Genomic DNA, 11999 nt, shown 5'->3' on the forward strand with positions numbered 1-11999 from the left:
ACCTGTCCACGGACCTGCCCACAGACCTGTCCACGGACCTGCCCACGGACCTGCCCACGGACCTGTCCACGGACCTGTCCACGGACCTGCCCACAGTGGCGCCTTTCCAGGTCCTTCTTTCCTTTACCTTGCGTTGCATCTGGGGCAACCAGGCAGTACAAAAGAAGCGTTTGTGGGCCAGAGTGAAGAGACCGCGGCCCTGGCCTCAGCGAGTGGTGAGGTGTCTCCTCTGACCCAGCCGCCTCCTGGGAACTCAGAGGCCTTGTTCAGCAGCACACCACACGGTCACACACTTGGTACCTGAAATGGACTTTTGCATCACTCCTGGCACCAAGTTGGATTCAGCACGTCTCTGCTCCAGCTGTCCCTTTAAGTGGTGTGTGGAGAGAGAGCTCAAGGCTGCCCTGTGTCCTGGGTCCCCACTGCCTGGTGCCTAGAGCTATGAATAACACCAAGTGAAGTGAGCGTGATTGGGATCCCAGCTGCCCACTTCAGGGGAGCTAATAGACTAATGCGTAGGGGCAGAGTAGTGAAAGCAGATCACTGATGTAGCGCCAAGAACCGTTCTTGGCAGTGTGTTGCTGTTCACATGGTAGACTTGTTTAGCACAGCGACCCCATGGCCTGTCATTGGATGTTCAGGAGATGAGAAAATGGGAGGCACAAGGGGTTAGGAGCCCCTCTCTGGAGTTCACAGGGCTTGTGAGGTCTATGGAGTTTGTGTGGCAGCTTATTCGGTGCGCCTGTGTCTGTGTCTGTTGGTGGTGAGGAGTGCCACAGGTCCAGGCTCCTCTCTTTCTTTCCCATTTGGGGATTCTGTCTCAAAGGGAAAAAAAGTGTGTGTGTGTGTGTGTGTGTGTGTGTGTGTGTGTGTGTGTGTGTGTGTGGTTTAGTTTGATTAGAGTATCTTCTCAGGAGATCCCATGATGGAAGATCTGGAGGGAACATAAGGGAGTCAGAGGTGTACAGCCAGAGGCCAGAGCCCATTTTCAACACTGGGCAGGCCTACACCTCCCATACTGCCGCTGTCTTAGAACTTCCTTCCTGGGTTGTGGGCTCCATGGCCTGGTCCTGACCCCTGCCACACTTGGCAGGCAGCCTCGGCTGTTGCACCTTAGTTTAGGACACACATCTTTTGACCTTTCTGGCAAAAGAATTTCAGACACGCCATGTAGGGTTGAGTGTAGGTACAGAATTGGTTCCAGGCTTAGCATGGGCACCATAGATTTCGGAGTTTCTCTCGGGTCGTGTGTGTGTGTGTGTGTGTGTGTGTGTGTGTGTGTGTGTGTGTGTGTGTTTTGTGGAAAAGTCCATTTTTCTGGTCCGGAGTTAAGGTCCTTTGTTCTCCAGAGACTCCTGGCGTCTGCTGCACCTGCTGCTCCAGCTTGCACTTGCCAGGGTCCTCTGGCAGCTTCTTGTCCCGTCTGCCTGTGGGGTGGGGCTCAAGGTGCCTCTTGCCTCTCTCTACTTAGCCTCGTATTCAGGCTTGCAGTTTTGGTTCCCCTCTCCGGTTTGTGTGTCCTGCACGTGTCTCAGAGTGTCTTTGACACCTCATGGCCCTGCCCTGTGACGTCAGCCTGTCTGACAGATGTTAAGGTCTGTCATAGCCTCACTTACTTTTCATGTTCAGTGAAGGTCTGATAAACACGTGCCTGGGATATATAGGGAGACCCTATCTCCAATGAAACAAAACGAAAGTGGAACTCCACTAAAAACTGTACATATTCTAAAAATGAACACTTTCATAGTTAACGCCTCGTCTCTCCAGCCTAAGCAGGTTTCTAGAGGATGAAACCTAATTTCATTCTGGTCACTTATCTTCCTGGGAAATTTTAGGTTTCCCTAAGAATTGAGAATTCTCCTGTTCCAGTTGACTTTATCTGGAGCAGAGAGGCCTGCCTGCAGCTCCCCCCTCCCCCCCCCCCCCACAACCACCCCGGTCTGCTCGGCATCATGTGTGAGTCCAGGCTGTGGATACCAGTGCTTGGATCATGTCAGAGGGCTGACACAAATGGACCTGGTGGTTCATCTGGCTCTGGAAACACAGGAGCCTGCTCTGATGCCTTGGTTACCTGGCGGTTCATCTCTTATCAGATGCCCCTAGATGTGGAGGCGAGCGTGAGGGTGTGCCCCCCCCCCCTCATGGGATTCTTTTTACTTTCGTTCTACGTGAGGAGAATGGGGGAGAGAGCTGGATCCTAAGTATTTCCAGTGCCCACCTCTTGTTCCCTGTCCTCTCTTCCCCACTAGCCTGGACATTCAGATTGCCCTTCTGTGTTGGTTTTGACGTTCAGTACCTTGTATGGCCTCTAGTAATTCAGTCAGTACTTGTTGAGTTGAATTACATGCACATGGAATTGGCCAGTGCCTCTCTGTTCCTCCTACAGCACGGGGGAAAGTCAAAATACCTGCCTCCCAACCCCCAACACACGCCACACAGAGCTTGTGCCGTGCCCTCATGTGGCCACAAGGTGGCAGTGTGACACAGTGGGGAGCTTGCATCCTGTCTTCTGACACCAGCAGATAGTGGGGAGATAGTGATCTAGTTGGTTCTTTGTGGGTTTCTGCATGGGAAGTTGCTTCTTCTCTGAGACTCTGAGGTATAGGGTAGAGAGACTTGGAATTTGGAGTCAGACCATGGCTGTCTTCCTAGAAGCGTATCCTTGGGCAGGCTACTTTTCTGTCTCCTGTCCGTTAGAAACAGTTCAGCACAGCGTGGAGCACAGCTTGAAAGCACGTTCGTTTTCTTGTTAGAGATTCCTGTGCTTGTCTTTGGCTGCACCTCAGCTGTCAGAATCTACTTACCAGGTGCTAGCTCCATGGACTTGAACTATCTTCTCAGCCCCCTGCTTATCCCGGCCAGATAACTTCATTGTAGTCAGTACCCAGTCCTCACCTTATCACCTGTCTGGATGCCTCTGCTGCCTGCCTGTCCGTCTGCTCCCTGGCCTGGCTGTTTGCCTGCCAGCTTGGCCTGCACAAGAACCGTAGGAGTGTATGATGTACTGGTAAATCTGTGTGGGTCTATGTCTTAAAGATTTTAGCATTTATGCCCCACATTTAGCAGGCACTCTAGTAACAATGATTGTTACTACTGCTGAGCACAATTCAACCTTCATAGCCTGTCTGAACAAGCTGTTATTCCATTTTACAAAGCAGAGGTGTGTTAGCATGGCTTTGACTCCCAACAGAATACTTCTAAAAGAGTTTAAGCAGTCAGGAAATTGTTCTTAGTTTTTTGTTTGTTTGTTTTGTTTTGGGGATAGGACCTCTCATAGCCCAGGCTTGCCTTGGATTCATTATGGAGCCAAGATCAGCCTTTCTCTCTTGTCTGGTCTCCCAGTTGCTGGCATTGCAGGTATGCCTGGTGGGATAAGGGATGCTTGGTGATGTCACGAGGATTTGGGAAGCTGCTGTGTGTTTCACTTGCTTCCCTCACTACTCTGTGTTCTTAGGCTAGTCCCCTTACTGGTATTCCATGGTGACAGCATGCTCCTAGCCACTGGTGCAGGAGAGACGGTCTAGACCCCGGGCCTTTTTCTGTGGCCACTTCCTGATAAATAGCCTTCAGAATTCTGGGCCTTTTGGATCTTCAGCTTGTTCCTCAGCTAGATATGACACTAATGAGCCTTTAAGGCTGGTGAGGGTCCAGTTTCACTTAATGCCCCTGGACACCTGGTCTGGGGAAGAGGAAGGGGTGTGAAGGAGACTCACTGAGTTGTACAACTTGCTCAAGGCTGCAGATGTGGTAGACACTAGGGTTCCGACAAGCACCCAGCTGACTCCACAGGCGTCTGTCTGGATCTGCTGTAGGTTTGAGTGATCTTGGTTTCTGTTCCTGCTGATTCAGGAATCTCTCCCTTTCTTGTCCACCTTTCCTTGTAGTGGTTCTTTCCAGTCTGTCTCCATGGGACACTGTTCTCCAATCCTTGACTGTCTCCTGCCTTCTTCAGACTTCACTCTCTTCGCTGATGGAAGGCCTTGGTGGCTGTTGGGATGAGGCTTGTCTCAGCCTTGCTGTTCAAGCTCTGGAGGGTCAAGTTGAAGTTTTGTGTAGAGTGGTTAAGTTACCACCGAGTGATCCTCGGATCCCAGAGGGAGAAAGACTGGGGAAGATGCCATGGAAGAGGCCTTTGCCCTGGAGAACGCATTTGTGGTGTTTGTGGGGAAGCTGCCACATGGACATAGCTTCCAACAGGCGTGGGGTCAGGCGCAAGCTCCCCCTGTGGGCTTGTGTCATTCAGGAGGTGCTGTCCTTGCAGATGCTCCAGGACTGTCCGAAGGCACGCAGAGAGGTGGAGCTGCACTGGAGGGCCTCCCAGTGCCCACACATCGTGCACATCGTGGATGTCTACGAGAACCTGTACGCAGGGAGGAAGTGTCTGCTGATCGTCATGGAGTGGTGAGCAGCCTGCTGTGTCCTGTCCAGCTTAGCCCCGTCACACTGAGGTGCCTCTGCCTCAGGATGCAGCCCACTGGGGACCTTGAAGCTTGGAATATCAGCACTTGGTTTCCTTTGGGGGCAGTGGAATGTGGTGGTGGTGGTGGGGTGATTTGCTAGTTTCCAGATCATTCACTGTGCCTTTTTTTTTTTTTTTTTTTTTTTCAGTCTCGATGGTGGAGAGCTCTTTAGTCGAATCCAGGACCGAGGAGACCAGGCATTCACAGAAAGAGGTAGAGAGGGTCTGCTGTGGTGTTAGCTTTGGGTGGACAGGGTAGTAGGCAGCGGCAGGGCCTTTGCAGGACCTGCTCACAGGAGAGGCTGGGTACTTCTCTCTCACACTCACTGCTAGGAACACCTCTCTCCCTCAGCGGTGGGCCAGTTCCCAGCTTCTTTGTGTCTCTGATGAGTTGGTGGGTGTGGGAGACTGAGGCTGCATTGGTAGGCTGTTGTTTCGAGCTTTCAGACCTCATCTTGTGTTTCTCTCTCCTCTGCAGAAGCGTCGGAAATCATGAAGAGCATTGGTGAGGCCATCCAGTATTTGCACTCGATCAACATTGCTCATCGGGATGTCAAGGTACCACGTATTTATACCCCACGAGCTGTGAGAAGGGGACCGTGGAGTCCTGATTGCCTGGTTCCTCAGGGTAGGGTGGGTCTGCAGACCAGTCTGTGGCCTGTGGAGTTAGTAGTGAAGCCCTCTTTGGCTGCACTCAGCCCTGGGTCTCCTCATCAGTACCTCACGGTCCCACACACAGCATTCTGGTCCAGCAGTGTTCCCCACAGTTCCAGGCACTAGTCTCTGGTTTCCTGGCCCTCTGAGGCAGGGAGCTGATGTTCTCATGGTGTGCAGTGCAGGGGGACTGGATGGATGCATGGTTGGTTGAGCAGATGAAGGAGGCACAGTCCTTCCCCTGGGGTTTCTCGTAATATTTCCACAGGGTTGTTACTTCATCATCTCTCTTTCTGCAGCCTGAGAACCTCTTATATACTTCCAAAAGGCCCAATGCCATTCTGAAACTCACCGATTTTGGCTTTGCCAAGGAAACCACCAGTCACAACTCTCTGACCACTCCGTGTTATACACCATACTATGTAGGTGAGTTTAGGGGAGTCCCGCCCAAGGACTGAGTCATTGCCCAGGCTGTGTCTCAGCCCCTTGTTTTGCTGGTCTCTGGAGACCATAGATCCTTACCTGGTACTGGCTGTCAGGACTCCATCCCAAGTGGACTGCCCAAGTTAAGCTGTGACCGAGTGTTATGAAAATAGTCTGCTGGGCTTAGGGCACAGTTAGGTGTTTGTTTACTCTTCTGAAGAGCCATAATTTCTGTCACATTCTCTGTGGAGCTAAAGTCATAGAATAAGCTGACTCATAGAATAAGCTCCCAAAACATGTTTGCGAAGTTAAGTGGGCAATGTGTGTTTGCAAGTCTTCAGCAGTTTGGGAATGTTTTCACCCTAAGAGTCCAGCTGCAGGGTCCCTTCTGGGGCAGGGCCTTCTGTTTCCTCCCCCACTCCAGCTGCTCTTCCATTATGATGGGATGAAGGACCCAGAAACAGGGAGGTCTCAGTGTTCAAAGAGCCAGGACAACCCACAGTGATCTTTGCTTTACAGCTCCAGAAGTGCTGGGCCCAGAGAAGTATGACAAATCCTGTGACATGTGGTCCTTGGGTGTCATCATGTACATTCTGTAAGTGGGCTGGGGTGTGGGCTGGGTGCTAGGCTGCAATGTGTTAGGGAGCTGGGGAAGCTTGTACCTCTGCAGGACAAGAGGAAGAGGCAGACAGTTCCCCTTTGGATGGGGGAATTCCCTGGGAATCCCCTGTATCCCTGCTCCACTTGGTCCTTAGCAGGTTCTGGTTGCTAAGTGGTGGTATAAACTAGCTAATGGGCTAGACTGTTTCGTTGACATCCTTGGCACGTTAGAGTCCTGGGTCCTGCTGTGTCTGTACCAACCGTTTTCTGTTTCTCTGTGACTATTTCAAGAAGAGACTGTTTCTTACCCTATTATTGGTACAGGTTCCTAAATAACACCCATTTTGTCCTCTTCTTTAGGCTGTGTGGGTACCCCCCTTTCTATTCCAATCATGGCCTTGCCATCTCTCCGGGTATGAAGACTCGTATCCGAATGGGCCAGTATGAATTTCCTAACCCAGAATGGTCAGAAGTATCAGAAGAAGGTAGGAACCAGCCTTTGGGAACAAGGGAAAGAGTGTGTGAGCGAGTGTGTGCACATGGAGGTACAGGTGCTTGTCTCACATGGGTGCTGGAACTGGGGCTTGCACTTGTTCCTGTGCCTTCTAGGTGTGTCTTGCCTCTGGGAAGTGCCTGGGGTGGGTTAGAGCCATGGGTCTGTGTAGGCTTGTCCAGTGGTTTAGCATCATGGTCCTTGGAGCTACTGATCTTGGGTAGCTGCCTCCATATAGTCTCCTTCTGAGCCTGACTAATGCAGACAAGTGCAGGGCAAAGAATAGCTCCTGAGCTGTCCCATCCCCTGAGCTGTGTCTGACCACTAAGCTGTCCTGTCTCCTGAACAGTTTGTGCCCTGAACTGTCCATCCCTGTTCGCTGAACCATCCCATCATCCCCTGAGCTGTCCCATCCCCAGAGCTGTCCTGTCCTGTAAGATGAATTGCTAACTGGTTTTATTAATAAGGAACCCAGAGCCAGATATTGGGGTAAAAACTGAGAGGTCAGGGATGCAAAAAGAAGCCAGCCACACTCTTTATTAATTAATTAATTATGTATACATTACTCTGCCTGCATGTATCCCTGCAGGCCAGAAGAGGAGGGCACCAGATCTCATTACAAGTGGTTGTGAGCCACCATGTGGTTGCTGGGAATTGAACTCAGGACCTCTGGAAGAACAGTCAGTGCTCTTAACTGCTGAGCCATCTCTCTAGTCCCGCCAGCCACATTCTTACCACTAGGAAATCCTCAGCCAGAGAGGCCTACTTCCTGTGAACCCATGCATATATGCCTTTCTGTCCCTGCCCTCTTACTTCCTCTCTCTGCCCTGCTACATCACTTCCTGTCTGTCTGTACAGACCTCCAGATCTCCATGGTTAGTGCTGGGATTAAAGGCATGTGCCACCACACCTAGCTCTGTTCTCAGTGTGGCCTTGAACTCACAGAGATCCAGATGGATCCCTGCCTCCCGAATGCTAGGATTAAAGGTGTGTGCTGCCACTGTCTGACTTGTTTTATACAGTGGCTGGCTTTTTCCTGATCTTCAGATAAGCTTTATTGGGGTGCACAAATAAAACATCACCACACTGTCCCCTGAGCTGTCCTGTCCCCTGAGCGGTCCCGTCCCCTGAGCTGTCCCGTCCCCTGAGCGGTCCCATCCCCTGAGCGGTCCCGTCCTCTGAGCTGCTGTGTCTTGTGCCTCGCCCTGTAGTGAAGATGCTTATCCGGAATCTGCTGAAAACAGAGCCTACCCAGAGAATGACCATCACAGAATTCATGAACCACCCCTGGATCATGGTAAGCTTTATGGGCTGGGGAGACCTGATTGCAAGGGACTGTTGTTGTTCAGTATGGTGCCTCACCAGGACTTCACTGCTCCACACTGACACTGGACCCCGTTTCTCTCTCCTCAGCAATCTACGAAGGTCCCTCAAACCCCACTGCACACCAGCCGTGTCCTGAAGGAGGACAAGGAGCGGTGGGAGGATGTCAAGGTGAGGGCACCTGCCGCCGGGTCTGGGTTCTCCATCCCGTGTGACATCCCGCAGCAACAAAAAGCTTTCACTGGCTTGTGGCAGCGGTTCTGTCTACCCAGACTCTGCCGGCTGCTTCCCATGAACCCTTCTCCCCAGGGCTCTGATAGGACCTGCGGGCATTGGGGACTATCTCCTCCGCTTCACATGGAGGTGCCAAAGCCCCTGGCCAGCTACAGGATCGGTCCCAGACATCCTGACGGCTGGCCCAGGGCTTGTTAGAGGGTTCCTGGGAGAGTCGCTACCCAGCAGCCAGTTTGTGCTGGCCCAGTGCTGGGGCTGCTGCTCTCAGCAGTGTGGACCCACAGCTGGCCTGTGCCCTCCGCCCTTGGTCTGTCTTGCCTGTGTGTCTCCCACTGCTTACGTCTCTGCCCTCTTTCCCGGTTGCATAATCTGGACCCTGCTCCCAGGAGGAGATGACCAGTGCCTTGGCCACGATGCGTGTTGACTATGAGCAGATCAAGATAAAGAAGATCGAAGATGCATCCAACCCTCTGCTTCTGAAGAGGCGGAAGAAAGCTCGTGCTGTGGAGGCCGCGGCCCACTGAGCCGCTCCGTTTCCCGCCCCACTGGAGGACAAGCAATAACTCTACATGGATATATTTTTGAAGCAAAGAGACACGAGTTGCTCACTGCTGCCTCCTGTCCTGGGCTACATGGAGCCCAGATATGCCTCTGGCTGAGTTCTGCCCTTGGCTCTGGCCTCCCTCGAGAGGGGCTGGAGGAGGATGTGTGAGGAGGGGTGAGGTGCTCTCCAGCCCACGCTCCTTTTACATTTTATCTGTAATTTGACGTAGAATTTTTATGGAACCTCTTTTATTGTCCTTTTCCTGCTCCTCATCTTTTCCCTGACCCATTCCTGTCTGCAAAGGCTGGGTTCACCTGAGGGTGTTGTGGAAGTTGTTACAGGGAGTGTCCCTGGCTGGTCCCATCTGTCCTCTCTGGCCTCCTGCTGTAACCTGGGGTCCCCACTGGCTCTAGAATCTGGGGGCTCCGGGGAGAGTGGGGAGGAACGTGCCTCTTGCCTCCTGCTGAAGCCCCAGACATCACCAGTGTGCACAACAGAGGAGTAAGTGTGTGCATGTGTGTATGCCCAGGCCCGTGCCAGTGACTGGGCGGGCATTGGAGGGTCTAGGGAAGGCAGGGCTGCAGGGACTCCTGCTTGAACTGAGCCTGCCTAAATGCCTACATAGCTTGTCTAGATCCTGAGCCAGGTAGTCATGGCCTCTGTGTTAGCTGGGCAGGGGAGGCAGCAAGGGGTGAGTGGACACTAGCAGCCATCAGGAGGACTGGGCCCTCTCAGGATGCCCTGTCCACAAGTAGTGCTGGTCCTAGGTCCCTGAGGCTCTGACCACTGAGTAGCCTCTGCTTGCCCTTCTTGCCATTATTAACCCACCCTTGTTGAGTTCTCTGAAATTTTTAGCCATTTTTCAATAGGCTGTCTCTCCGCTCCCATGGGTGAGCTTGGGAAGGTTATACTGCAAGGCGTTTGTATTTCATGCATCTTCCCCGAGCTCTGGGGTACCTGCCAACCTCCCTTCTTTGGCAAGGGCAGGGCCATGTGTGGTCTTCCTGGATTTCCACCGTATGGCCTGGTGGGCGGGACAGTCTTCACACCAAAGATGTCTTGACTCTGTCCCTGCCCACTAGCCACCTTACCCTCTAACAACTCAGCCTGGGTGGGGGCTCCCCAGGATTGAGGAGGGGCAGGTGGGGAAGAGTCTTTGTGCCATGGTCCCCCATGCCCCTCCCCTCTCGCTGGAGGAGGGGTGGCTCCCTCAGGGGTTGGTAGAGGAGGGGTTCCTGGACATCTCTGGGCTTGGAGGCAGGGCCCAGATGTCTACAGCTCCTTCCTCGTCTTTGATGGTGTGTTCAGCACTCAGACTGTTGTAAACTGTTGTTTTGTATGAGCAAAATTGTCTTTACTAAACAAATTTAATAGTTGAAAGTTTTCATTCTCTTCCTTTCTGGGGCTCAGGCCCTTGACCTCTTGCCTCTGTCTGCTCTTCCAGAAAGGGCCTTTTGTGGTGGGTGGCAGCGCCCTGGAGGGGCGAAGAGGGCCCCCTTGATGGATCAGCGTGGGAATAGCCCCTCTTAGTTGAGGGCCTGTGAAAGTGAGTGCTGATCTCTTTGGAGCCAGGGCAGGTGGGTGGGAGAAATCACTGAAGTGGGTCCCACCCATGAAGGGTTCCAATTTTAAAACCAGGGTGGTTGTAATACCTTAGATTTCCAGGAGGGAGCAGCACAAGCCAGGCAGAAACAAACGTGCCTGGAGTACCAGTGACCCAGCCTCCTCAGAAACCCTGTGATGAACTGAGTGTCTCTGGCAGAGTGCAGAGTAGAAGCTGGTTTGCTGACTCCACAGCTTCTGTTCCCAGTCAGGGGAGAAAGGCAGGGGCAGTGTGGTGAGTTGGCCCTACTTGGTGAGTTTACCAACCCAGAGGGGGAGGCCCTGTTACAGTCACATAGCTGTTGGTTTGGGCTAGAACTCAGGCCTCAAGATCTCAGGGCCTGGAGTGTTCACTGTCTCCCACTGGCCCTTTCTCTGGAGGACACACTTACCTGCTACCCTAGCCATCAAAGGGCTTGTGTCTCGGCCACTCCCCTGAGAGCACTCATTACCCAGAGAGTCATCCAGCAGGCACTCTTGCTTTAAAGGAACTCTGTCTACACTTAACAAGGCTGTCAGAGTGAAGCCTGCCGCCTGAGTTACAGGCTTGAGAAGGTGCCTCTGTAGCTGGGATAAATGTAGTGGCACAGAATATGGCTATTACTTGATGGCTGTGTAGGGGGGAAGCCTGGTAGAGCCTCACTGTGCTTACAGGGCTCTGCAGAACCACATTCTATTGTGCCTTTCCCAGAGATGGCTGCCTTCCTTGGCTCGGGGCCCCTTCTCTGTCTTTCGAGTCAGCCACTTTGTATCTCTCCTGTCCTTGTGTTGTGCTCTCTCTGACACTGCCTGAAGGATTTCCCTGAGGACCAGTCTGATGAGATTGGGCTAGCCCAGGGCTAGCCCAGGGAGCCGGTTACTAAGACTTTAACCTTTTTTCCATCTGCGAAGTCCTTTGTGCTGTGGATGCTGATATGTCTGCTGGGCCAGGAATAGCGTGGACTTCTTTGGGGGCCACTGTTCTGCTCCAGAGGGCTGTCTCAGAGTCTCCTCATCTCAGGGCACCAGGACTATTTGCCCCTGCGTTTTGCTTTCTCCCGGTCCAGCTGACAAGGTCTGATACTGCCTTCCAAGGAAGAAGACTACACAAAGGTGGAAGGTCTGGCCACGCCTCTGTTACCCCCACCTCACTTCCATGGTCTTCAGATTCCCGGTCTCTAACTTGGGGGAAAAGGATTAAACGAATTTTTTTTTTTTTTTTTTGGTGTGGCTGTGTTAATGTATGCCACGTGTGTACAGATGCCCAGGGGTTAGGTCCTCTGAGGTAGCAGGCAGGTTTTCCTTATGAAGAGGTTCAGGCTCAGAGGCAGACTCTTACCCAAGATCACACAGTAGGGTGACTGTAGGTTGGGTTTTCTGCTGTTACCGTTTGGGTTCCTTCAAAAGACACAGGAAGTAAGGCTTCTGGGTGGGAGGAGAAACAGACTGGACCCTGTCCCCCGAGGATAGGCTAAGTGTTGTGAGGGGTTCAGGAAACCACAGGGTTAATGTCTCCTGTAGTACCCCTCCGGGGTGGTTTTGTGTGCACAGAACTCCTTCTAGGGACTGCTGTGCTAAGCGGGGCCAGAGGTCTAGGTTGGGCCTGTGGCCTGCTCCTCTGGTCCCTCCCTGCTCAGGAGTAAGCTTGCCATGGGGTTGGTTTGGCAGGCAGTTCAGTTCACTAGGGT

General features: G+C 52.7%; 1 protein-coding gene across 1 annotated transcript in view; it reads left to right on the plus strand.

Annotated features, from left to right (window-relative positions):
- The window catches only part of Mapkapk2 (MAPK activated protein kinase 2), a 45120-nt gene extending 33656 nt beyond the window's left edge, over positions 1-11464 (plus strand). Inside the window, exons 2-10 of the mRNA XM_036202912.1 lie at positions 4262-4401; positions 4609-4673; positions 4938-5017; positions 5413-5539; positions 6056-6131; positions 6497-6621; positions 7841-7926; positions 8043-8123; positions 8573-11464. Coding sequence (XP_036058805.1) covers positions 4262-4401; positions 4609-4673; positions 4938-5017; positions 5413-5539; positions 6056-6131; positions 6497-6621; positions 7841-7926; positions 8043-8123; positions 8573-8710 — 918 coding nt within the window. The 3' untranslated portion in view covers positions 8711-11464. The remainder of the gene's footprint in view (positions 1-4261; positions 4402-4608; positions 4674-4937; positions 5018-5412; positions 5540-6055; positions 6132-6496; positions 6622-7840; positions 7927-8042; positions 8124-8572) is intronic.
- Positions 11465-11999: the final 535 nt, after the last annotated feature.

The sequence above is a fragment of the Onychomys torridus genome, chromosome 11 (genome assembly GCF_903995425.1).
Source record: "Onychomys torridus chromosome 11, mOncTor1.1, whole genome shotgun sequence".
Taxonomy (NCBI): Eukaryota; Metazoa; Chordata; class Mammalia; order Rodentia; family Cricetidae; genus Onychomys; species Onychomys torridus.